The sequence below is a fragment of the Argiope bruennichi genome, chromosome X1 (assembly GCF_947563725.1).
Source record: "Argiope bruennichi chromosome X1, qqArgBrue1.1, whole genome shotgun sequence".
Taxonomy (NCBI): Eukaryota; Metazoa; Arthropoda; class Arachnida; order Araneae; family Araneidae; genus Argiope; species Argiope bruennichi.
In genome coordinates, this window is record NC_079162.1 from 137,370,446 (window position 1) to 137,398,133 (window position 27,688).

Genomic DNA, 27,688 nt, shown 5'->3' on the forward strand with positions numbered 1-27,688 from the left:
TTAATGACATTTCCCCCTGCCTTTTTTTTTTTTTCAGTAATGTACTGCGCCTTTATTGAAATACTGGAATGCTTATCCTGAAGAGGCAATGCAAAATATGTACTGTGTCATACTTTTTACTATTCGACAAATGTTCGAATTTCAATTTTTAATGTTTTATACGATGGAAAATTTATTTTAATGATTCCTGATAAATGTATATTTAATCTTTTATGTATTGTAAAAGAAAAATATGCAGATTAGTCCTATCAATGGAAAATAAGAATAAAGCAAGTTGAATTTGATGCGCCAGGCAGGTACATTGAACATGGGAGAACAGTTTTAGTTACTGAAGATAGAGCTTTCAAGAACTTGACCTTCAGAAGGACAATCCGACCCACCAAATGATCCCAAATAAGATTTGCCCTTGCTCTTTGAAGAGGTCTAGTGCCATTCTGAAAACTATTTGTCTTTTGTTTGATCACCATGGGGGGGGGGCTTAACAATGTGCCACCTAAATTTGTTTGGAAAAGATACTCTTTGAGTTAAATGTTTTGGATTTTTTCTGTTTGCGCAGAAAAGTGGCCTTAACAATTCGTATTGAGCCTCCCGCAAATGTTAGATCATAGAACTCATAACTATGATTAGAACACTTCTTTTTTCAGACATTTATTTGCTTTTTATAATTCTGATAATATAAGAAGAGTGTTTAATTTAAAAGAAAAAAAGTAAATAATTCAGCATGTATGGCATTTCTTTTGACACAACTTAGTTTATAATAATAAGTGCGTTTAATTTTTCAATCCAGGTGGACAGCGCAAAGACTATGTGCTTATGAAATTGTAAGATCTCTAATATGTTTCAATGCATGGGCTCAGCCTTTCACTGATAATTCTACTACTGACTGAAAATTTTAATAAAATGCCTCTTATTTTCTCGAATTTTATAAGTAAATTGTTTATTTAATTTAGAAAGAAAAAAATTAAGTTTAATTTTTTAATTCTTACTGTGTTTCTGATATATGTAAAATCATCTGATGTCTCAGTATAGTTGTAGTGTTTCTAATTTCCGTCTAATTATCCCTGAAAAATAGAATACTCTAAACCCTATTGAAATGTCCCATTTATATCGTATTAAAAAGAAATTATAAATATAGTTATTCTGAAAATGTTGTCCGGAGAAATTCTATTCCTCAGTTTTCCTAAATATGGAATATTGCCAAGTTAATATGATGATGTGCATAAATCAGTTGGAAGGATAAACAATGAATTAAATTATAAAATATATATACTTTTTTAATGCGTTCTGTTTTTTTGAAATTTTTAATCCGTTAACTGATTATTTCTTATTTATTGAATTTTGCCAATACCACCATTCCTCTGCCAGAATTCCGTAATGCGCATCAGAGCACTCGAATGACCCAGACTGAAAATTCATCTTCATTTGTAATGATTTTTGCTTAAATATATAAATTAAATTAAAATAATAAAAAGAAATTATTAGATTTAATTAAAAAATAGTTTCTAAAAAATCTTTTCATATTTTATAATATGCAAATGGTCCGTTTTCCGTATTTTATAATATGCATACTGTCACTTATATTTAACAAAGGATAAGAGTAAACTTTTCTCTCTCCGACATCCAAGATAAATCGGGACAGTTCTGCATTTCTGAAAGCTTATCACCTTTTTTTTTTTTTTTAAATATGCCTGTAGTTAAAATTTAAAAAGAAGTTTGAGGTTCAGTTAAATAACTACGTAGGAATGTTGCTTTGTTGCAAAATAGAGATTATGTTTACCCATTACTTTTTTTACCCATATGAGGAAGAAACGTTGGAATAAAAATAGTATATTGTAACACAGATGCTACTACGCATTAAAAAACATTATTTCTGTGTCGTATAAGGAAATGTTTTTATGAAAGCAGCGACCAATTTATTTAGGTAGGTAGTTTATATAGTCTCGATTTATGGTTTCAAAAATTTATTTAGTTTGCTATAAGCTTCTCCACAGCAAGTAAATTCTTTTTTCTTTTTTATTTTTTTTATTCATGTTTTGTTTTGTATCACAGCTGTAGTCATCTTGGCACTCACAATGCACGTGTAATTTCTACGAGTGCTACCGCATCATGACGAATAAAGCTTATCCTATGCTAATTTTATTTCCTTACTTTTATGTATATGTGCTTTTAAATTATTATTATTAATATTTTGCTTGTCTTTTTTAAATATTGAAGGAAAAATTTATTATTTTAATATAATGAAAGTTTTAAAACAATATTATCCCATATTGTAGGTAAAAAAAACAAATATATCATGTTGATTCCAGTATTGTACATTTTAATTCGCGTACAGAAGAAGGGGGGGGGGTATAAAATTGCTGACAATATTTGTGCTTACTTTAATTTCAATTGACTCCAGCATTTCACAGTAAGAGAATTATTCTCTAAAAACCCTTCGGAATATGACTTTTATTAAAAGCATCAGTAACTCTTAATTTTTCTTCTGCTATTCGATGCTGAAGCTGCAGCATTAGAAAAAGCAACCACTGAAAAATAACAAAATTTTGTGGAGAAGAACATAAGTTATCGGAGCTCCTCAAGGCTTAAAGCGTCAAAATGCATTTCCACTTTTGATTTGTCTTTTTCATTTAAAAAATTGTTGAATCTGGGGGAGGGGGGGATCGCAATTTTTAGCTAACTAAAGTGAGTAATGTTTACTTAACAAAATATTAGACTTTGTGAAAATTTTTGACTGCCGATTAGCATAATTAAACATATTTTACAACAATATATTACATTGTTGAACTGAAACTGATATCGCTATTATTACTGCTATTAATATTTCATTCTGGCTTTTCCCCCCTCTTTGTTGATGATGAACTTATGAAGAAATGGCATATTTTTGCATGATAGGGCGATTTCTATTTAAAGCATGTTTTTTTACTTTTGAAACTTGTAATCAATAATTCATAAAAGATAAATATTCTCTGAAAAGATTACAAATTGGAATTGCTGATATATTAAGTAAAGATTACCATAATCTTTTAAAACTCTTTATTTTTAAATTCTAATTAGGAACAGCATTTTCTGTTATTTTTGTGCACAGTTAATATATGGAAGAAACTTGTTGATTTATTTATTTCGCACATATTTATTATTTTACAAACTTTTTCTTGATACACACATTTTGATAAAAAGTATGGATGAAGTTTCTGACAACACGAGAGCAACTTTAGGAAATCCAAAGACAATGAGATGCCTACAGGGTCCACAGCAAAATCAGTTATTGCAGAAATTTAATTAGATATATCCTAGAGCAGAACAATTTTGCTGTTGATGTAGAATAACTCTTTGTTGCAATTTTTAGCACTATTGAAAAGATCCCATAAAGCAATTTAAGTGCTTAGCTAAGCTTAATATTTTGATACTTTTTTTTTTGAACAAAGATTTGAGTTTGGATTCTTAGGCAAAGATGAGAGTTTCTGATGGTTTTCCATAGCATATATCTATCCTGGTAGCTTTAATAACCATATGTGGCAAATAAGCAGGGATTTTTTTTTTTTTTTTGTATTCTTCATCAAAGAGCAAAATTTTATGTTTTTAAGCGGATTTTGATGTTCTTTGTAGATCATCAAAGCTACTTGGAATCTGAGTAGCATGCTATCAGCACCAACTAAAGACTGAGAAAAGAGAACACGGGAACATTTTCAGCCTTTTTACATATTCAAAAAGGAAATTTCCCCGAAATATAACTGGGCCAGAATTTTGTTTAAGAATGTGTTATCATATCTTAACCCTTTCTAAGACCATAGGAAGTATGCTTACCTCCAAATTCCACAATCTTTGAATGAAGTTGTGTAGGTTGACATAAGGTCTCACAAATTTTTCAATAAAAAAAATCCTTAGTGTTTCAGTTTCTTATATCTCACAAAATTTGTCTTGATTTGTTATTTAGTTATTATTTAATCAAATTAATTAATCTAATGAGCTAAAGGAATTATTTTTCTTAAGCCATCTCAATCATAAAAATAATTTAATTTACAGTGACTAGAAAAAAAATGGTCCTTTAAAGGGTTAACATAAGATATTTAAGGTTATAGATCACAGTAAAAAGACTACACAGTTCGAGGGTTAAAGTAATAATGTTTTTATATCCAAATTTAAGTAGTTTGAAAGTGAATTAATGAATGCTAATAATTTGAATTTATCACATAAATGCATTTTCTGGGAAAGAAATCAGATGCTAGTTTATTTGGAAATTAAATTTGTATTCTTGATGATTATTGAGAAAAGTGTTCAATTTTCAGCTGAGATTAAGATTTCTGTGTTAAATCCATGATCATTAAGCAAGTTATTCCAAAATGCATTTAATTAAGCATTTTGATTTCAGCTCGTGTAAACTCTGAGTAGCATGAATGGCAGAAATGTGTGCAATTCAGAAGGGCATTCAAGTGATAAAAAGAAATAATTTAAGATAATAATTCGGTTGAAATTTTTACTTAAAGAGATACAATTTCTTTGGGTCAAAGTGCATTTAGAAAATATTAGAGTTAATGCATACACGTAATCATTGTGTTGATGTGAATCAAGTTTTAAAATATTCTGTTGTCATATAAAAAGCAATGATTATATTTTTTGTAAAACTGTTAATGTTTCTTTATTTTTTAAATCAAAATGACCTTTTATTGTTGTTAAAGAATTCTTTCAAAAATTTTCCTAACAAAATAATTACTGCAATTGCTTTTATTTTATAAAAAATGCATTCTTAAAAGTTATAATAATATTTAATTATAGATGAAGATATTTTTGCTCTTAGCTTTTCAAATTTTGAAAAATCGCCAAATATATGACAGTTCTGCCATATTTTAATATTACAATTTCATATTCGTTTGGTTGTATTTCCAGCTATATTAGGGATTTTACAGTTTAAAGATGAAAATATAAGTATTTTAATCTTTGAAATTTAGGTTACCATATTAATTTTTTTTTAATTAGCTCTCATTTTACAGGTAAAACAGTTGAATATTTAAATTACATATACATTAATCTGACAAAAGATATATCGGGAATCAGCCAAGTTGCATTGTGACTTGTGCATGAGCCTAGTATTGTACTGTGTGTGTGTATAATATACACATTAATTTTCTTTTCCCTAGTAAACAGTTCATCTTCTAGAAAAGTATCTACATCATCCCGAGGCTCAACATCAGACCAAGATATGTCTGAAACATCTGTATTTAGCTCTCAAAATCCATATGAGTGTAAGTTGACTTTTGCAAGTTTAAAGCTTTATCAACATTTACAATGAAATTTAATCTGTAACTTTGTTTCAGCTATTAAAATTTACAGTTTGTTTTTTCTATGGCAGAAAAATGAGTAGCCATGATTTATGAGCTGCAATGCCTGACAGAGAGAGAGAGAGAGAGATGCTATTTTTATATATTATTGTAAGCTGATTATTGCTTTTGTCATATGTCCTTCTCAGTAATGGAAGCATTGTGCATGAGCTTAGTTATTTGTCATTTTTCATTAATTTTTTCTGGTATATAAACTGAACTAAATTTGAATTTTATTACATGCGATGCATAACTTACTATGCTCGTACTTTGAAAAATCTTAATATAAGCCAAGATGGTGTATATGAAATTTAGAATTTTCTGCAAAAAAAGTTGTGTTTCTCTAATGAGAATGCAGCTGAAAAATACAGGAATTTTAAAAATCTAGAAAACAGGGAAATTTGAAATTTTCCATTAAAACCGTGAAAATATAGGGAATTTTGAATTTCTTAGTTCCTTTTTTCCATCCGATCTCTTCATATTGCAAGAATAAAAGATCGTAGCCTATGGCTTCTAAAAGGAAACACCATTCACGACTGTGTAATCAAAGACTTCGCCTTTTTTTTTCTTCTTTTTTTTCTGTGTACGAGTAGAACAGTGCAATTTTTATTTGAAAGGCAGTTCTTTTTCATGAGATTCCCGTATTGTAGCTAATGATCATACGCGAATTGGCTATAATTATATGAGAGAATGGAATAAATTCTTATGGTGGGAATAGCAACCAGCATTCAATCTGCGGTTGTGTTTAGTCACTGACATGTAAGCTGATTGAATGGTTTATTATATGAGGAATTATGAACTTATTTCAAGTAGATTTAAGAATTTTTTTAAAGAATAAGTTGATTAAAATGCGTATTTAACAGGGATTGGATTTATAAAAATACCAAACTTGACTTTTCTGAATGTGTTAGAGGAGTTCCACAAAATCCACTTGAAGCGTATTGCTCGTTTTATAAGATAATGAATTTAAGTAATATGGGAAAATATACACTAATGATGCTGAAAGACGAAGCATACAAAACGACGTGCAAATTAAAAAAAAAAAAAAATCATTGATATTGGGCTTTGTATGCAAAAGGAATGCAGGAAAAGAGACACACGAAATCTGAAAACATCAAATTTGATGTTTTATCGGCATGAAAACGTATTGCATTACATACGCCCTTTTATGCATTCAATGATATTTTTTGCTATTTCACTGTCAGTGAACATATGCTAAAATGTAATACCGTACATTATTTGTAACAGATTAACTCCATTTTTTTTTTTCAATATTTCAATAATCTTTTAAGAAATCTTTTAGCATTTAAAAAAAATTGCTTATGTTTTGATGAAGCTTTTAACGTCATTTTACATAACTGCTAAATGGATCTTGCAAAATATTTGTGTGAATCAACCAATAGACTTTCCACAAGGTATTGGAATTTTGTATTTTCAAGACATGCCACTGCTCAAGAACTATTTGAGAAATTCAAAGAAGTTATATCAAGTTCGGACATAATTTAGTTTTACGAATTAGTATATACGAACCAAATGTAAATTTTAAATAGATATCAAAGAACTTTCATGCGAAAATGACTGTAAAAAATATAGATACAGGAACTTGAGCCTTATCCATGGAGCTTCTCATTTTGGATACAATTCTTCTAAGTAGATTTTACTCTAAGAGAAATGTATAGAATATTTAGAGATAGTCCAGCTACTCGCGCCGATTTCCTGGAAATGACAGGTTCTTCTAAATTGCCATTAAAATTTTGTTCTATTCACGTGCTCTGAAAGTTCTTGAAAATATAAAAAAATACATAGTTTTCAGTAAAAAAACTTTGCCTGGGTCTGTCACAAATGATAGTACCATAAATGCTTGTAGGAAAAATTGTTTCTGGCAAAAATTAGCTTCTCTTATATTTTAACATTCTTCTGCCATTTCTTAAAACAATTTCTGACATCTTAACCAATGGTGTCTTTATTATATGAAAATCTTTCCATTTTTGTTAAGCAGTTAATATTGTTAAAAGAAGCAAAAACATTAGAAAGCTTATATTTAATAAAGCTTGATGATCCTAGAAATCTGAGGTTGAAAAAAAATAACAATGTTGGAATAGTAACTACAATTTACTTAATTAATATTGGAGTTACTGAAACTGAAAAAAAAAGAGGCTTTTTAGTAGAGTGTTTAATATTTGTGAAGAAAACTACAAAATATATTTGAATGTATGTCCAAACATTTTGCTGTTTGAAAAGCAAAAAATATTTGAATGTATGTCCAAAAATTTTGCTGTTTGAAAAGCAAAAAATATTTGAATTATGTCCAAAAATTTTGCTGTTTGAAAAGCAAAAAATATTTGAATGTATGTCCAAAAATTTTGCTGTTTGGAAAGCAAAAAATATTTGAATGTATGTCCAAAAATTTTGCTGTTTGGAAAGCAAAAAATATTTGAATGTATGTCCAAAAATTTTGCTGTTTGGAAAGCAAAAAATATTTGAATGTATGTCCAAAAATTTTGCTGTTTGGAAAGCAAAAAATATTTGAATATATGTCCAAAAATTTTGCTGTTTTAAAAGCTTTCTTATTTAAATGCACATTTATTTTAAGAACAATGTATTATTATGTGAAAAATGAATGGTTTATTTGCTTCAACTTCTTTTTTTTCTAATCACAAATTTCCCTAGTATGTTCAGAATTAGCAAAGATCTAATTTGAAATTTCCTGAAAAAACTGAAAAGTGCATACAAAAAATAACTTGATCCATTTAATGAAAGAAATATCATTTAGCTGATTTCTATTCTTTATTTTGAACTTTGATTTTGATGAATTTCCTGATTCTGGGGAAGTTGTAAAAATAATTCCTGTGGAAAATGGTTTTGCTATCAGCAAGGATATGCTGGTTGAAAATCTGAAAGAAAATTCTTTAATATGTCTGAGAACTGTGCATGATGTCATGAACTTTTATGGAGGTGTTTTAAATGTTCTGATTTCAAAAAAATTACTTCAGTATACTAAGTTAGCTCATGCAAGGTATTTTGAAACTTTAGAAAAGCAGAAAAAAGTTCATGGAAAAGAAGGGGAGAAAGTATGAAAACGGACTCTACCAAACGCAAAGCAACATTGCAAGCGAAAATTGCTGTACAAAAAAAAAAAAAAAAAACTAAATTGCAAAAATCTACAGAAGCTACAGAAATTGATGCCCAATATATGAATTGGTAAAAATAAATAGAATAAAAATAGTAATCTTGCTTTGTATTGTTTGTTTATTTAGCAATCATTAAATTACTTGTATCATGAAAGCAAACATGTTATTACATGTTACCCAAGTCCTTAATTTTGTACTACTTGCAATTAAAGAGCACAAGAGGTAATTAACATTTGCCCCCCCCTTAATACATAATTTTTGTCTTGCTGAATTCCAGGCAATGAAAAGGAGGGTTTTTTTTTTTTTTTTCCATGCATGTGAATATAAACCTTTTAATATACTATTATTTCAAATAATGTTAAATTATTGCTCCCTTTTCCTTGCTTTTTCTACTAAAAACTATGGAGTATTGTTATTTCATTATAACTAACACATGAATGCTGTTTGCACATTTGCTCTTGTATTGCATATATATATATATATATATATATATATATATAATAAATGATATACAGGGTGTCTCAAAAACCTTGATCGCGGCTTTTATTCCTTAAATATTGATCATAGACATATTCTGTAAATTACATAGATGCTTAAAAAAAGGTGTAAAATGTTATGAAATCGATAAAAAATTTCAAGGAATTAAACTTCAAAAAATACAAAATTTAAATTTTTATACGGACCCCGTACAAAAAAATTCCCATTTAGTAAATTTTGGCCCATCTTCTAATAAGGTCTTGTACAAAATTTCAGCAATTTATCACAAAAAGTCTCAAAGATATGAAACTACATAAATGCTGACTTAAACCACTTTTCGACGCCTGAATATGAGTTCGTAAAGAGGAAAAGTCATGTCGGATGTTCGTGTTTTAGGGGTCGTACACAAATAAACAAAGAAAGTAGTAATTGAATAAATGAATAATAATTTTGCTATTTATTGGTTCATTAGTATGAAAAAATTTGTAGAAATAATAACTTAAAGAAAAGATTACATAACTTAAAGGAAAGATTACATAAGTTTTTTACTGGTGCATTGACAGTGCCATTTTTAAGTTATATTCTGTAATTCATGATATAAAATTTTAAAAGTATTTTTCAGGAAGCATAGATTTAAAAATTTGTATTTAAAACTAAAGATATGAAGCATATTTTATTTCCTTATGATGCATTCCTGTTTTGCGTCATCTGCACTGAAGCTGTAAACATTTGTGTTTTAATTTGTGATTGGCCCTTCGCCAACTTGGTTTTAACAGATCTGTGAGAGTTTTCATGATAAAAATTCTGAAATTTTGTATATGACCTTATTAAAGGATGGGGCACATTTTACTCACTGGGAATTTTTTCGTACGGGGTCCGTATAAAAATTTAAATTTTGAAGTTTAATTCCTTGAAAATTTTTATCGATTTCATAACATTTTGCACCCTCTTTTACACAACTTTGTAATTTACAGTATATTTCTGTGCTCAATATTTAAGGAATAAAGGCCGCGGTCAAAGTTTTTGAGACATCCTGTATATATGTAATGATATTTTTAAATCTAATTTCAATTCTAATTAATTTCCAAAGTATTATCTTAATTTTTACCCATATTAACTTCATTCTAAAATATTCTCTTATTTCCTGATCCCATTCCATTTTTTCTATTTAATTCAAGAGAAGCTTTGTAAAATACTTGAATCAGCACTTCACACGCTCCGAGTGAAGGGATAAAAAAAAGCTGTCATTCAAGCGAATTCTTTTTAAAAGATCCCTATGATTCCCTTGCCTGGCTCGACACGTGTAGAAAAATCCCTATCGGAATCTCGTGGTATATAAGACCAGGGATAAATAATTTCTCCCTCTTTTATGCTCTTCTGCTCTTGTATATCTGGTGAACGGACGGTAGTCCGTCATCGCTTATTTATATAAATTATGCCTCCCGGGATGGAATAAAAGTACTTAAAAGTTCCAAGTATCATCTCTATCTTCGGCATCGATTCCGCTTCAAAAATATTATGGTTACATATATATGCAGAAAAAGCGCGGATTAATTTTTTTTTTTTAAGATTTGAGCTGCAATCTTGTGATATTTTCTAAGTCATGTTTCTACTGTTTTATTTTACTTAAAGATGAAATTTTAAATGTATGTTTTTTACATTCTTTGTTAATTGTGATGATATTTTTATAAACAATATTCAGAATATGTTAATTCTTTATAGCAACTAGTTATGAGTGTGTGGAAAACTGCTCATATAGTATTGATTCCTATAATCATTCCGATCAATCTTCTCCGTCCGAAAGCCCATATGGATCAAATGCGTCCTTGCATAATGCTGGGAAAGGAAAATGTATGTATTTTTCAAAATATGTGTTACTGGAATGATTTTTTTATCCTCAAATTGGCAATTTTGTTGTAAATTTTTAGTTTACATCAGTAATTTAACAGTGTTTATTCTTTTTATTTCTGATCTCTTATTTTAATTAGAAATTATTACTTGGTATTAACAAAAAGAGAGCACAATTTAGGAAATTCAATTCAGAATGATTCTTGTAGTTTACCTTTTAAAATGTTCACTGATTAAAATATTAAAACTTTCTAACCTGTCAATTCTGAGAAAATAAGCATCAAATTTTCAGTTTAGTATATATGTTAGTAACTTGTTGCTGTTGGTTGGTAATAAAACAGCATAGGTGGCAGCATATTTGCTTGTTAACTAGGTAGTCAGGATTTGTTTCTACATGAATTTTTTGGATTTCATCTATTTATTTTTGGGAAATTTTAATCATTATTAAGTATAAAAATAATTGTTCATTAATATGATAAATGAATTAAAGTTCGCTTTTTAATGGTTAAATAGCTATAAAAAATTAACTTTAATGATGTTAAGTAATTACTATTACTTTTATTTTTAAAAATCGTAAATTATTGGATAAAAAATAGTTACAAAAGTTCATTCTAAATTTATGAAACTGTTTGGAAAATTACATGCTTAAATAAGAGCAAATGTTAATCTATTGCATATATAGGCCTTTGACTCAAAATTTGGATTTTATTTCCCGACATATCTTATAAAGAAAATTTACTGTTATGGGCATCCGTAGTCACCGTTTATTGATTTCGCTGGATGTCAATATATATTTTTTTTGTTTCCAATGTTTCTATGAAAATTTTATGTGATTCCATATATGATAAAATCATATATAATGGTATAGTTTTTATATGATAAATGAACATGTTTATATGATTCTTATAGATAATTCAAAATTAATTGCAGAAAAAAATTCTAAAATTTGTGAATGAAAAAAACATGAGTTTTTTTTCGAAATGAGATTAACTATAGTTGTTATTTATCACTATATAAGTTGATTTTAAATTTATTATTCAGTTTTAAAATTAAATTTTAACTGTGATTCAAATTCTATATAAATGAATGTTTATTTTATGGATAAGAATCATAAAATAAAATTTCAATAAAAATAATTGTTAATTTAATTTGAAATTATTGATTGAAAACTATGAATCAAACCCTGACCACCTGACTGACAAGCACTTATGTTACAGTCGAAACACATTTGCTTTTGATCAACAGGGATAGATAGATCAGAGTATTAGCTATTCTAAAGTGATGGTTATGTTTTTGGAATTGGCTGTCTATTGCACTTAAATTCTTTAATGAATGAACATTTTAAAAATATGATTACTTATATATAAAATCTTGTTCAGAACTGAAATTCTCATTCCATGCTCCAATAATATAAGAAGAATCAAAAGAATTTTTAAATGATGTTAATTGCTAAAAGCTAGATACTGTAGACATCTTTTTATTTTTAATTCCTTTATGTTTGATAATGTAATGCATTAGAATTTATTTTTTATTTGTTTTGCAAATTTTTAGAACTTTTATTCTTTTCAAAATAAGTGCATCAGGTCGTGTAGTGTCATTAAAAGTCCTTAAAAACTGCTTATTTTTTATGGTCCTTATATGGAGACTTTAAAAGTGCCTTTTTTATATAATCCAGGTGCTTATATTTTCCTTCTAATGACAAAAAAAAAAAAAATCATTACACTAGATCTGCCCGATTATATGTTGTATTTTCTTTACAATGACGGATCTTTTAATGTTTAATAAATCCGCAGATCAGTGCAAAAGATTTTATTTCAGTTTAAAGAAATAGTGAATAGAAATTATAAAATACACCCATTTCATTTACATGGCTTTTCTTTCATCTGTTGCTTGTTTAGATTGGGGAAAGTTCTTTTTTTTTTTTTTTTTAATTTATGTATTTATGTAAAACCACTAGTGTTTGTTATTCAGAGTAACTTCAGCTCATCGTTGCTTTTCAACACGTGATTACTTGTTTGTAAAGCATTTGTTAGTTATACTCCAAAAACATTTAGTGACTTCCCATTAGTGAATCATTTATGCTTCCATTAATTTTTATGCAGAGGTTTGAAACGTTTTAAAAATATGCTTGAGAATGTGTATTTCATTCATTGTGGGCTTCGATAAATGAATGCACTGAATGATTCAAGGCTTCCAATAATAAACATAAAAGCAAAATGTTTATGATGCTTCGAGATTACTTAGTCATTTATTTCTCCAAAAGGTACCAAAAATAAATGTATGCTAATAAAATTCTTTTTTACTTTTTCGTATACGAACTAATCAAAGAGAAAGAATTGTGACAGTCAAAAAAAATTCGAATTTGAGATTTTGCCCACCTTTATGATTCAAACCTCCGAATTGCACTTATTTGGAATTATGTGTGTCTGCAAATAGAATAAATGAGAAAACGTTTTGAGCTGACCAAATGCTAAAGTTGCCGATTTCTACCAAATTTTGAATGAAATTCATTTACTTGAAGGTTTTGTTTGTTTGAGTACAAGTGAACAGGATCACTTCTAAACACAAAGCGCTGCATCGGTAATATTCAGCTCACATTTTTAGCGTCTAAAATATAGATACATGTCAAAATTATCAACAAATCCATCATTGAGTTGACCATCAGTTGATCTGTATTTTCACATGCATGTAAAAGTCATCCTGTTTCTAAATTTTTATTTCTGTCATGAATTTTCATGTGTTGCAAATTTTGAAGGAAAACTTCTGAGTTGAAATTATTTCTTCATTAAATTGCTGATGCCAGTATGATTTTTCTAACAATGTTTCTTGTGCTGCAATTGATAAAGTGAATGCAGGCATAAGAAGGGACAAATTATTGAAAGACCTACATTTATGCATTTTATGTTTATATTTGCATAAAATTGGGCACTTACTTAATACCCAATTTAATTGATTTCATCATAGTTTCATTTATCAACATATTTCTATAGTAAAAAATACTATATTAAGGTTGGGTCCTTTTTTTTTTCTATAGATGCTTAAAAAATATTTATAAAGCCTGTATTTTTTAAGATAAAATTAGTCTATGCATCCTGTGCATAATTATACAATGTTAAGAAAATAATTTGATAGGAAAAGATAAATAATTAAATATTGAAATAAATTCATTGGTTGAATTTAAATTCTTATCTTTTTGTGATCTATTTCAGTTTTCTATACTGCATTTTATTTTCTGTTGATAATTAGGGTTTAATTTTATATTTGTTTTCCATAATTTTTTTTTTTTTTTTCAAAATTGTTAATGTATTTTCCCCTTTTCTGTTAATGTTAAAATACCTGATTTTTAAAATATTAACTTTATGTCTGCCCAAATAATTACTAATGTTAAATATTTTTTGGTATTAATGAATGTTTTTCTTTGAAAAAAATCTGATTACAGTATGTGTAGCATCATTTAAAGTACTTTTTTTAAAATATAGGTTTTTCTTTTTGAAGATAATAATAAAAAAATTTCCCATACTAGATCTGCCCGATTATATACATATATTTATATATGTAATATTACACATATTTTTGAGCAGTTTAGTGGCCGAATACACTTTGAATTTTTAAACTTCGCTTTATTCCATACTAGGAGTTGATTTATGCACAAGTTAGAAGCGACATGGCACGTCAATCCACAGCGCGACACAAAAACGTAAATTGGGAGAAATATTTTTTCCCGGTCTTTATATACTATGAGATTCTGATAGGGATTTCTTTATACGTGTCGATTTAGGCAAGGGAATTGTAGGGATCTTTTAAAAGAATTAGTTTAGATCGACAAATTTTTATCCCCACGCTCGGAGTCTGAGAACCACTGATGTAAGCATTTTTACAGAGCTTCTGTAGCATTAATTAAACAAAAAAGATAGAATTGGATCAGGAAATAAGAGAACATTTTAGAATGAAGTTAATATCTGCTAAATTAAGATAAAAATTAGGAAATTAATTAGGATTTTATTTAGATTTAGCGATATCATTACATATTTATATATATACTCTTTGCTTTCATCTCTGAATAAAAAGTGGTATGAGGACAAGTGGTGCTGTATTGCATAGATAATTTTACGTATTCGCAAAAGTCATATGAATTTGTTTGTAAGAGTGATTTTGGTTAATTGTTACGTTTCTGCACATGGGTACTTTTTTGTAAAATACGTCTTATATTTCAGCATTATTATCAGTGAATTATTCACTACTTAAATCAGTGAATTATATAAATATTTTTACAATCTACAATTTTTGTGCAAAAGTTTAAGAATATGTTCTTTTACAAAATGATGGGGAAATATGTATTCAGTTCACTGTGAACTTTCAAATAAGCATAACAATGATTAAAGGCTTCCAAAAACATACATAAAGCAAAATGTTCTTGGTGCTCCAAAGAATTTGACATTTCTAATGTGAGAGACGGAGCTGTAAAAATACATATGGAAGGCAAGTTTTATGTTTTATATCTATTGTCTGTATCATAATTTTGGTTAGAAAACATACAAATTCTGTTGGGGGAATTGAATTCTTCCTCAGATTCATGTTATATTCTTTTTATATTTTTAACACTACTTAACAGAAATTGAGGGCAATATTTTAAAATCGGTGTTTATGTGTAATCAGTTTCCATCTTTTCAATGAACAATTATTTTTCTATTCAAAATTTATTAAGATGTATAATTTATCACTAAGCAAATACTTTTATTTTAAGATTTCATAATCATATATAGAAAGCCCATATTGGGGGCTTGTTGGTATAGCAAATTTTATAACTTTTCATTTGAATTACTTTTTTAACTGCTTAGAAGTTCTGTGTTCCTTTCTAAAAGTGATTGTATGATTGCTAATGTAATCATATGGTAGTGTAAGTCCCCCAAAACATATATAGGCCACAAACTGAATATTTGTATTACTGTGATGCTGATTTTTTAAATATTTAAATAACTTTTAAACGTTTTTAAAATATTATTTGTGGTATATAAAGTTTCTTACCTTTGAGCATGCTTCTGCCTAATCGGTTTTCAATGCTTCATCTAGATTTATTGTGCAACAATTTTTAATTTTATTACTTATTATTTATATAAAGATTGTAGGATCAGGGTTTCCCATGTTCCCAGGGTTTGAATTTTATTTTGCTAAACTTGAGACCCTGAAAAGATGATTTTTCGTTAGGTCTTTGAAAAATTAGCAAAACATACATCCATTATTTCTTGGGATAGAAGAGAAAACCAATTTGTGACTATTTTCCAGTCAAATTGTATTTCGATGTATAAGGAATACCGGCAGCAATTTTATTGACTTAAGTTGTTGGTTTGGTTATCCAAAACATGTCATTATCATTTCTCATGGATATCGGACCAATTAAGGGAGTGGTGGAAAAGTTATAATATGGAGTTTTAAGCAAAAAGATGTTAATCTGAAAGTAAATGTTTAAAAGGGAAAGTTATAGCAGGTTGTGTAGTGTCATTGAAAGGCCTTAAAGATTGCTTATTTTTAATGGCGCTTATAAAAGGGCCTTAAAAGTGTGTATGTCTTGTTCAAGTGCTTATTTTTCTTTTTGAAAAAATAAAATTTCACTACATTACAGAACCATACCAGATCTTAAGACAGCATTTTCTTTGCAATGTCTGACATTTCGTCTCTGAAAATATGTCAGTGAACATTTAAGCCTTGGAAAATATTTTATCTCTGTTTAAGAAAATATATTTCTTTCGTTTATTTATTTGACTTTTCTTTTAATAAAAAGAAAATCAATTCTCTTTAGGAATAATTTTATTTATTCATGTAAAACATGTGAATTAGCTTCAATAAATCTTTTGAGATTTCTAGGCCCCAAATTCAAAAATATCTAAATGTAAGAGGAAATTTACTCTTGCCTGTCTCTCCAGAAACTTCAAAATAAAAAAATTCCAAGTATTCTAACATGAATTAGTTCACATAAACATCGAAATCATTAATCCAATAATGGGTGACGATTCTCTATTATATCATCTTTTTTATTTCCTGGACGAGGACAAAGCACAGATAATTATTTATATATTTTTTTCACATGCATGAATTCTAACAACCATCTTTTGTTCCATTCTTATTTACACTTCACCAAGAAACTTAAACTTATTTCTGTTTCTGTGGAACCATGGGATTTTTTTTCCTTATTCAACAATGTGAGCGTTCGCTTGCTAATAAGGGTTACATCATATAATAATTACACCAGGAATTCCAACATCCACCTTTAAGTTTTAATTACAGAAAACTGAAATACAATTCTCAAATTCATCTGAAAAATTTTTCAAAATTCAAATGCAAACTGACAAATATCAAAATTATTAAATTAACAAAATGCTTACACTATCAAATATTAAATCAAGAAAACACTTCAATTATCAAAGTTACATAAAGTATTTCAAATATTAAATAAGTCTAATTATCATTCAACCATTAAAATACAGGGTGATTATAATTTAAGTTCCACTTTGAAATGGTCATAAAAGAAAAGTTACCGGGCTAAATGTTATAAAACTTGGTAGTAATTTAAAGGAGGTAATAAAAAATTCTTTTCCGCCAAAAATAAAAAAATTCAAATATTCACCAGGGGTGAAATGGCGCTGTGTGCAATGTTGTTAAACAAAATAAGACATGAAGACATCTGCTTAAAACGTCTTTAATCGTTTCTGAAACGAAATGTTTGTGGGGTTATGCAAAATCGCAATGGCTTGTAATTAGCTTACGGCAGGAAGAAGCAAATGATTTATGCTGATGCATTTTACGTCATTTGATTTTCCAGATAAAAGTGAGCCTGTTTGTCAGAGTTCTCATTGTTACTAATCGATAATGTCTCTAACCATGTAAGACCGTGCTTTTCTCGTTAAATGTTATTATGAATGCGATAGAAATGAACAGCGGGCATTGTAAAGGTATCGTTCAGTAAGAGGAATACGCCGAGGGCCAATGGCACTGCAGGAATTGAGGAAAATGATGGCAAAGTTTGAAGCCTCTGGTTTATTATCTGTTGAACCTGGAACTGGAAGGAAACCTGCTGTGGCTGTTGCATTAGCAGTGGAGGAAGCAACAATCGAAAGCACACACGGTGCGTGTTGTCGTACATCAAATGGGCGTACCATGGAGTACGGCGTACAAAATTCTCCGTAAAGTGTTGTAGTTCTACTCACACAAAAGCAAGCATGTTCAAGAAGTTCAACGTTCGATTCTGCTGCAAGAGAATCTTTTGCTTTGGAATTCCTTGCACGATTAGAAATGGACGAACATGGGCCATGAAACATTTTGAGGACAGATGAGGCCCTAAATGGCGATGTTAACACCCGTAATTGCAGGATTTGGCCCAAACAAATCCCTCATGTTATCTACCTAGTTACATTGCATTCTCTTAAAGTCACCGTTTGGTGTGGCATGACAGCTAGTTTCATAATTGGACTACTCTTCTTTGATGAACAGTAGTCAGCTGGCCCTGATACATGCAGTGTGACTTCAGCTCGCATAGAGTCAGTGTTAAGACGTTTCGTAATAAGTGAACTCCAGCAACGTGGCATTTTAGACAGCACAATTTTTATGCAGAGCGGCGTCCCACCGCACATTGGTACATGTGTCACACAGTTATTTAAGCAATATTTTTCACGAATAGTCGGATTATAAGCCGAAACTTCCCCACTTCTTGGCCACCCCGGTTACCAGACCTTAACCCCTGTGACTTCTGGCTATGGGATTATCTCAGAAGAGCACTGTTTATAGTGATAACCTTAACAATTTGACGGAATTGAAAGATGCGATACACCGACATGTGCTTAATATTCCTCCTGATATGCTAAGAGCTACTGTTGAGAATGGAGTAATGAGGTTTAACTCGCTTTCAGAAAATGGTGGACTCCACATTGAACATACTTTGTAACACTTTTCAGAAACGATTAAACACATTTTAAACCGATGTCTTCATGTCCAGTTTTGTTTAACAGTATTGCATACAGCGCCATTTCACACCTGGTGATGAGTTTTTGAACTTTTTTGGGAGTGGGAGTGGAAAAGAAATTCCCATGATCCTCCTTTAAACTATTACCAAGTTTGATAGCATTTGTCCCAATAGTTTTCCTTTTATGACCATTTCAAAGTGGAACTTTAATTATAACCACCCTGTATATCAAGGTACAAAATTATAGCTTAGTGTTCAATTCTCAATTAAAGTGCTTAAGATATGTAGTAGATAATAAGTTCAAAGCATAAGAGTTCTTGTAATAAAGAAAAGTTCAGTTGTCACGTTAAGAGTCTCTTTACCTTTTTAACCTCCTGCCTACCAGATAATCACTCAACTGCATCGGAATCATCACAGGTAGATTTTAATGGTGGTTCAAACTTTTGGGAAAATTTCTTTGTTGTGCTCACAAATTTCCTGAGGGTACAGTTTCAATGTTGAACTTGTTTTCTCCACCTTTGGTTTCCAGTATCAAAAGTTTGTTTTTTTCATATGGCAGTGTGAAAGACTGCAATGATTTTGCCCAAAGATCAATCCATTCCTTTCATATTTCATATTTTCACTATGTTAATCTTGATAGATGGCGAGCTTCTTATCTTTCTTTCTGTCAAATTGTCTGAGCTGTCCCAAATATTCAGAGTGAAAGTGTTTTTTCTTAGATCTTGTCATAATCTTTGGCTATAAGCAAACCTTTTATTTAAAGATTTACTATCCAGGAGATCTAGTTCAGATATTCCAACCTCTGACTTCTTGTAGGAGCATACTGGCAATAAGAGGTTCTAGGTCACTTCAATTATCTCTTACATATGTTAGAGGTCATTCATTGATGACACTTTCATAGTCACATAAGACAATGTTTAATTCCTCAAAATTTAGAGTTGTTTGTCTAAGAACTTTACGAAGGATTTGTTTGATAATACTGATTAAATGTTCCTAAAAGCCACCCCACCAGGGTGCAGACAGGGCAATAAACTTCCAGTCAATTTTGTTCACAATAATGTATTTGGTTACTGTCTCCCATTTTATCCTTTTGATGAGGTTATTTGTTCCAACTAAGTTTGTACCATCGTCCGAATAGACGGCAACTGGTCTACCCTGATGAGCCACGGATCTGCTAAATGACAGCAGGATTTCTTTTGATAGTGAAGTGGTCAGCTCTAGATGTACAGCTCTAAATACTGCACCAGTATAATTGACAATCCAGGACCTCTGATTTCCCTTTAGACAGAGAGGTATAAGAAGTTAAAGGCAAGAGGAATAAATATCCTAAATTTTATCTTCCTTTTCCGTATTGGTGATACTGTTTTCCTTTTTCCTGTGTTTATAATTTCTTCGTCGGGACAAATATTCTATTTAGGAAAATACTCGGGAATGTATTTTAATCAAGGAGGTCCTAACCACCAATAATGCTTGGCTAGCTTTTTGAAAGTACGATCTCGAGAAGGTAGATCGGCTGGATTCAACTGTCCTTATATATGATACCAATCATCTGGATCACTCAAAAGACAAATGTCTTTTACGCGTTTGAAAACGAAAGTAGATCAGTTTTCGTTCTTTTTAATCCAGTAAAGAACATTACTGGAATCGGACCAATATCGCGTAGCAAGTTTTTTATGCCTAAACTCTCTTTCACGGATTGCCACAGTCTTGCACTTATATTACAAACTTAAAGCTCTAGTCTAGACACTGGCAGAGATATGAGAGGAGTGATTATTGCTCCATTTTGTATCAATTGGCAATCGGTCGAATTGACACCTTCACTCCTCAAGAATATACTAGCAGCATACTCCTTCTCGGAAACATCGCAAAAGACGTGCAATGTTACATTGTTGTCTCTCATTTTTGTCCAGACATCTAGGAATAGAAATGTCATTTAAAAATTTGAGTTACTGCTTCCTCTTTGCAAATTTCTTTGCTATCCAAGATAGCAAATTGGTATCCCAGGATAATTTTAACTTCCAGCATTCTTGAAGCAGCAATTTTGGTATTAATATTGCTGGACAAGTAAATCCAATTGGATCAAAAATTTTATGAAAAGTCGATGAAATAATCCGTTTAATTATTGGTTGATCTTCTGTAATAGGATCTAAATCTCTGAAATCAACAGACAGAGAGTCGGTGTGAATTTCCCATTTTAAGCCTAAAACAGAGACGGTTTTTGTTTCTGTTAGGTCAGATTCATTTTATTCAAAGGGGGTATGCTCCCACCCTTGTAAGTTGAACTTTACTGGGCTAAGAATTTCTTGCGATTCATGGATAAATTTCATTATTAATTCCTCTTCATTTTCAACACTATGGACAGTTGTCGACATAAAAAGCCATCAAAAATTTTGAGCCATTTCATTGTAATCAGTGTGAGCATTATTCAATTGATATTCAAGAGTTGCTTCCAGTAAGAAAGGGCTAGAGGTTATTCCAAAAATTGCCCTTCGATGCTGAATTTTTTTTTCCTGCCCAACCTGCTACCACAGAAAATTCAAATAAGGCCTATCGTGTTTATGGAGTTCTGTTTGTAAAAGTGCTTTTTCAGTATCATCAGTAACTTCATATTTCACTTTTCTAAATCTGTTTAAAACAGAGGAATTAAGTTCAACCAAATTGGCTTCTTTTCTAAGCAATCATTTATTGATGGTGAATTTTTGTCTCGGGCAGATCCATCGAAGACGGGTTTTATCTTCGTTGTGAAGTTTTCTTTGAAAATAGGGCTATGAAGTATGTACCTTCTTAGTAATAGTCTGATTCAACCAGTAATTAAAAATGTTTTCGCATTCCTCTATTTTTTGTAATTTCTTTTGAGATTGGACTGAATTTACAAGTTTGTTCTCTGAAATGTCTTTGCAATTTGTTAAGGAATAGATGCCCTTCCATCCATGCTAATCATATTTGGAGCCTCCTTTCTTGATTTCTGGTTATAGTAAAAAAAAAAAAAAAAAAAAAAAAAAAAAATGCTTTGCTGATTGTTCCAGTTTTTTTTTTTTTTTTTTTTTCCCTTTCTTTTTTACTTGGATCACAAATTCCAAATGTGTATAATCGTCATAAATCTAAGTTGATTACATCATTGTGACAGGAAAGAACAGTAAATATACTGTCATTCCTTTCTATTTCATTTGTCTTTCCCATCAGCATCCATCCTAATTTTGTTCCTACACATACCACCCCTGAACCAAGTTGCTTTATCTCCTCTGTGAGCACTTCACCTGTGATGTCAACCTCGATCAACAAATTTATCTAATGGTGAAGACTGGTATAATACTTGGGTCGTTGTAAACATGCACTACATCAATTAAAAATGTTCTATTAGATTCAATTTCTCTAGCATAGGGAAACAATTTTACTCTAGAAATATCGAAACAAATCAATTCCTGATCTAACACTTCAAAATTACAATACAAACTATTATCTACATTACTTAAGCGTATCACACACTTTTTATGGTTTTCCGCTTTTTCAACTCCGCTAAATAAAGAATGCAAAGCAGATTCCTCACTGATAACTTCATAATTAATTCTTTCTGCAGCGTATTTTGATATATAGGATCTTTGAGACCTTGTAACATAGAGACAACGAATTAAATTAGTTTCACCGCTACCTTGAATTCGAATTTGTAATGTTTGTAGAGAAACTTGACGTAAGGATATTTAAGAGCTGTCTGTAACAATTTTTGCTTCCGGTCTTTTTTTCCTTATTTTTATTACTCGCACATTCATCATTCGTATTATGCATGGTTCCCATTGCATTTAGAACAATTAATTGTTTGGTTACAGAAACGAGCAAAATGTCTGGGTTTAGAATTTAAGCTTCGAAAACAAATTTTGCGATTTAAAAGAATTTCCTTTTTTTTTTTTTTTTTCGTTTGTTAAATCCTTCGCAAACCTACAATCTTGAGTCATATGCGATTTAGCGCAAAAAAGCGCGTTCTCTGTATCAACTGAAAACGAATTTCTTCTCGAATTATTAAATAAATCAAAACCAGATAGCCTATTTGCTTTTTCACTAACATGATGATTCATCGTTTTTTTATTATGTATTTCTAAATCGAAAGAAGAACGCGCAATAAACAATTTTTATTCCGATTTAATTACTTTTTAAGAAAGTTCAAGAGATGATTCAGCCTATCACTCCCTGAACTTTCTGCTGTAATTAATTCAGTTTGATTGCTTTCGTAAACTCTCAATAAATCGCTTGGTAAACAAGTTTCTACAAGAGTATATAGCAATATAGCTGAAAAGTTATCTTTTGCAACTCCCAATGATTTTATTACTCCTATTGATTTAAGTTCCCCTTCCAAAGTACAGTTTAAGTTAGTTGTACAGTTTAACTAAAGAATACTTTATGATTTCGGGGATTCGCATTATTTATGACAATCGAAAGAAGTTCTCTGATGTAAACTTCGATCAGCAAATCATCTTTTCTGAAGCTGTTTTAAGCATTTGACAACTTCCTCATAATTTTTTCCTGTTGGCGGAAAAAATTCGACTAACTGCCTTGCTGTCGAACACTTTTGTATTATATTAGCATGTATGTATTTGCAGCAAATACTGAAATTTGTCATCATCTACAATATCTTCATCTTCATGAATCGTTTTAAATTACCCTCATCACTGGAGCCATTCCTTAATGTTTCCACTAAATTGTTTTAATTCCAACTCTGAAAGTTTAAATTTGAGATTAGTATTATCGGCAGATTCTTTTATTACAATAACATCTTGTTTAGGTATTTCTAACGCGTTTAATCTCCTCTGTAGTTTCGTTTTTGTTTCTTCATAAGTAGTAATTATTTCATATTCCTGATTAAAATTTTCTTATGTGCATCGCTTTGCAAAATAGCTAAATTATGAATCGTTTAATTCTTTATATTTTTATTCTAAAAGAACTCTCCGTGCCGCCAAAATATGTGCCCTCTATTTTCTTTTCCAAAATTTCAGAAGCCTTATTTAATGCTTTCGTCATTCATTTCTAATACTTCTAAATTCTATATACTTCAAATTCTAAATCTGTTTACGCTAATTCTATCTACGTATATCACGACAGGGATGTCATATTTTGGTATTCCTAGGACCCAAATTCAAAAATATCTAAATGTAAAAGAAAATTTACTCTTACCTGTCTTACCGGTAACTTCAAAATCAAAAGAATCGAGGTATCCCAACATGAATTAGTCCACATAAACATCGAAATCATTAATCCAACAACGAATGAAAGTTCTCTATTTTATCATCTTTTTTATTTTTTGGAAGAGGACTCAGGCACAGATAATTATTTGCACATTTCTTTCCTGTGCACGAATTCTAATTACCATCTTTTGTTCCATTCTTATTTGCACTTCACTAACACACTTATGTCTGTTTCTGTGAGATCGTGAGATTTTTTCCTGACGTCACCAATGTGCGCAAGCGCATAAGTGTTGCATCATATTATGGTTAAGCCAGGAATTCCAACAAAGTCATTATACTTTTTTTAAAGCATTTATTAATTATATGTCTTATTGCAGTATTTAAGGAAATAAATAATTATTTCTTTTTTGGGGAGGATATATAATAATTTCAAATTACTATGATCGAAAAATAATTTCCTAATCGCTCGAACTCCATCTTCATTGTAATTTTAACTTCGTTAAATTTGGCCTGTCGTAATTCCGATTGAACATGCAGATCTGTTTTGGAGCGCAGTATAATTCCATCCCAAACGAAAAATCCTGCCCCACCGTCACTTTATCGTTCAATGATATTTTGTTGGTGGTAACGGGTACCTGGCGTTCTCCATAGGACAATTCAAAGGGAATCAGACTGCAAGCTCAATCTGAACTCATCGGAAAACATCACACAAGCCCACTGTGACGATGTGCACATTGCATGTTCTCTACTTCAGGTTATCGGCTTACGACAGTGAACGGAACACATCTGACTGATTTGTGAACAAATAGACCAATACGTCCCTAATGCCTGCACATGGTTAGCCTTGAAACTTTCGTACCATGGCTGAAGATAGCCGATGAGACAGGTCTGATGTTGTGCTCCGCATGCTTCTTTTGACAGTTACTGCGAAATATTAGTCGTCATGCAGCATTGTAACTCGGTGGAGATCTGTAATCTCTTGACATTTCTATCATCTCGGAACTTTGCCAAAGCCTAGAGATGACTCTTTTGGCGATTCCAAGTTCTTCGGATACTTCCATCTGAGTAAACCCACATTCCAGACCTCCGATAATTTTACCTCTGAAGAAATCATCCACGTGCGTCCTCTGTGTCATTACTGTTCGGTAATGGCACTGAGCGGCTTACGGAACGCTTGTGAACAGTTTTACTTCTGTGCCATCATTCCTTATATACCACTGTCTTCCACTCTTGTCATTGTGACGTACAATCGGCGCTCTCTGGAGGCACCCTGTTATTTGCATATTATTCTTGAAGATGTGTGTGATAATTCTCTTCAGATAGAATTTTTACTTTAGAGTTCTGTTTCCATCTGGTTTTGCATTAAACATATTAATTTATGGACATGAATATAAAAGTTGCATGATTTTTATATCTTTAATTGGTTTACTTATGTTTTTAATCTTTTTTCTTTCAAGAAAAAAATTGAAATACTAATGAAGTGACAATATAAATTTTTTTCTTAATACAGTTAATTATTGTATTGTAATATAAATATTTGAGATATCCAATGAAAATGCTTTAGTAAGATTTTTCATAAGAAACTTGCAGAAAAACATTTTTTTAAAGCATTCTTTCAATGTTTATAAAAAAAAAAATCAACAATTGCTGTTGGTATTCTGTATTTATATTTGTATAAAATTGGATTTTTTCTTATCTAAGTGAATTTTATCATATCACAATTCCACTATCAAAACTACTAAGTTAATGTATTTTTTCTTTGAAAGAACTTTAAAAAAAAAACGATTTTTTTTAAAGGTAAAATTTAACTAATCCTGAATTAATTGACATGTGTTTAGTATCTAACTCTACGATCTTTTTATAAAAGGTGCAAAAATTTGAATTAATATAATATTCTGAATTAACATACCCAAGTTGCCTAAACTATTATTCAGATTATACTTCAAATCTCCCATTAAATTTAAATGCATTTCAAATATAAAGTTGTTATTATCAGTTAACATACTTTAACAAAAATGAGACAAATATGATGTATCTGAAAAGAAGTTTGCATGATTTTTTAATGAAATATTTAGTAATGTATTCGTTTTTTGCAGCTAAATTAGGTACTTACAGGCGCAGTCTTCCAAATTTAAACAGAGAACAACTGGCTTTGAGACAATCAAAAAACAAGTTGTGTAGTGATAGTACAAATCAAATCCATAGTCAAGTTAAAGGAACATTGGGAAGAAAATCAGATTCTCAAATGCACAGTGTGCAGAAGGTATTAAAAAAAATTTTAAGAAATTTTTATTGTTTTTTTTAATGTTTAAATTTTTATTTCTTATATCCATACATCATAAATATATGTACATCATAATCTGTATAAAGAGGCCTTTTTTTTCTAAAATAAATTAAATGAACCTTCATATATCGATCTGAATATCAGGGGTCTTCTGCCGCCTCTCTTAGTGTTTTTTTTTTTTTTTTTTTTTTTTTTTTTTGTAATCAACCTTCTTTGTGGAATTTGAGTATTCACTTATTAATTTTTATTAAAAAATTTAGATTTATCTCTATTGATATTTCAATTTTATTTCTGTTTTAGAATATATTTTCTCTTTATTCAGTTATTTTTTTAATGTTTTCATTGCAACTGAAAGACAGATTTCATGATTTGGGAATTACCATTAAGTATTTTAACTCAATCCAGTTAAAATGTGCATACATTTTACTTCTGTGATTGATAATCTAAGCATGTTAACTAACTGTCATTATATGGATATTTTAGGCCATTTTAGAATAAAAAATTTTTTCTGAATGTGCTGCTCAACTTCTGCTATCAAATGTAATAGGTTAAGATGGGAATTCGATTATTACTCAATGAATTTCGTAGGCCTTGTAATGAACAATACTATCCACTTTATTTTGGAAACTAAATTTTTACTGTGTTTCTGCTTTGAAGATGATTTTGTTTAATTATTTTGATTTTTGTCATGTGAGTTTCTGAAAGCTTCATTTTCTGTTTTATCACTTTCTATGTTTCCAGATCTTATTTCTTTGGCTGGCTTCCATTTCATATTCAAATCAGATCTTTTATGAATCCTAGAACACATTTAGATTTGACATATGCTATATTTTAATAGCAGCAGTTTACTTTTTACTGATTATTTTTTTGTTCTTTAAAATATGTTCAGTAGCTGATAAATTGGTTAGAATAATACTAATCATATCCAATAAACTTAAAATAATACTAATTATCATTCCTCAGATATTTTTTGCCATACGGCCGGATTGAAGAAACCATCTACAAATGCTAGTTTTTTTCTCCTCATAAATTAGGGTTGCCACGGCACCGGAAAAATTCTAGGAATTTAAAAATCATCTAAAAAAACTGGGAGAATGCAGGGAAATTTGAAAATATCCATAAAAACTGGGAAAATACAGGAAATTTTAAATTTCTGGGATCCTCTTTTTTCCCCCCTTCATCTAAAAAATGTCGATCTCTGAACATTGTAAGAATAAAAGATCAGTCATAGCACCATAAATGAAACAACTGTGTAATCGCAGAAACTCATTGCTGTTTTTAGAAGACCTCTCCCCACTTTTTTTTTCTGTATAGATCAGTCTAATTTCAATTTCAGAGACAGTTTTCTCTTTCCATAAGATTCCCGGATTACAGCTAATGAATATGTTCGAGACTGCTATAACCGCTTGAGAGAATAGAATAAATTTTTAATAATAGCAATCAATACAACAATCTGCGGTAGTGTCACAGTGGTGTTCAGTCACTCACACGTGAGTTTATTGAAT

At 30.1% G+C, this 27,688-nt stretch overlaps 1 protein-coding gene across 2 annotated transcripts in view; it reads left to right on the forward strand.

The window, feature by feature from the left end:
- The window catches only part of LOC129958561 (SLAIN motif-containing protein 2-like), a 58,745-nt gene that overhangs the window by 19,754 nt on the left and 11,303 nt on the right, over positions 1 to 27,688 (forward strand). For both annotated transcript variants that reach the window (XM_056071108.1, XM_056071106.1), the window contains exons 6-8: positions 5,136 to 5,240; positions 10,646 to 10,774; positions 25,996 to 26,162. In XM_056071108.1, the coding sequence (XP_055927083.1) occupies positions 5,136 to 5,240; positions 10,646 to 10,774; positions 25,996 to 26,162 (401 nt within the window). The remainder of the gene's footprint in view (positions 1 to 5,135; positions 5,241 to 10,645; positions 10,775 to 25,995; positions 26,163 to 27,688) is intronic.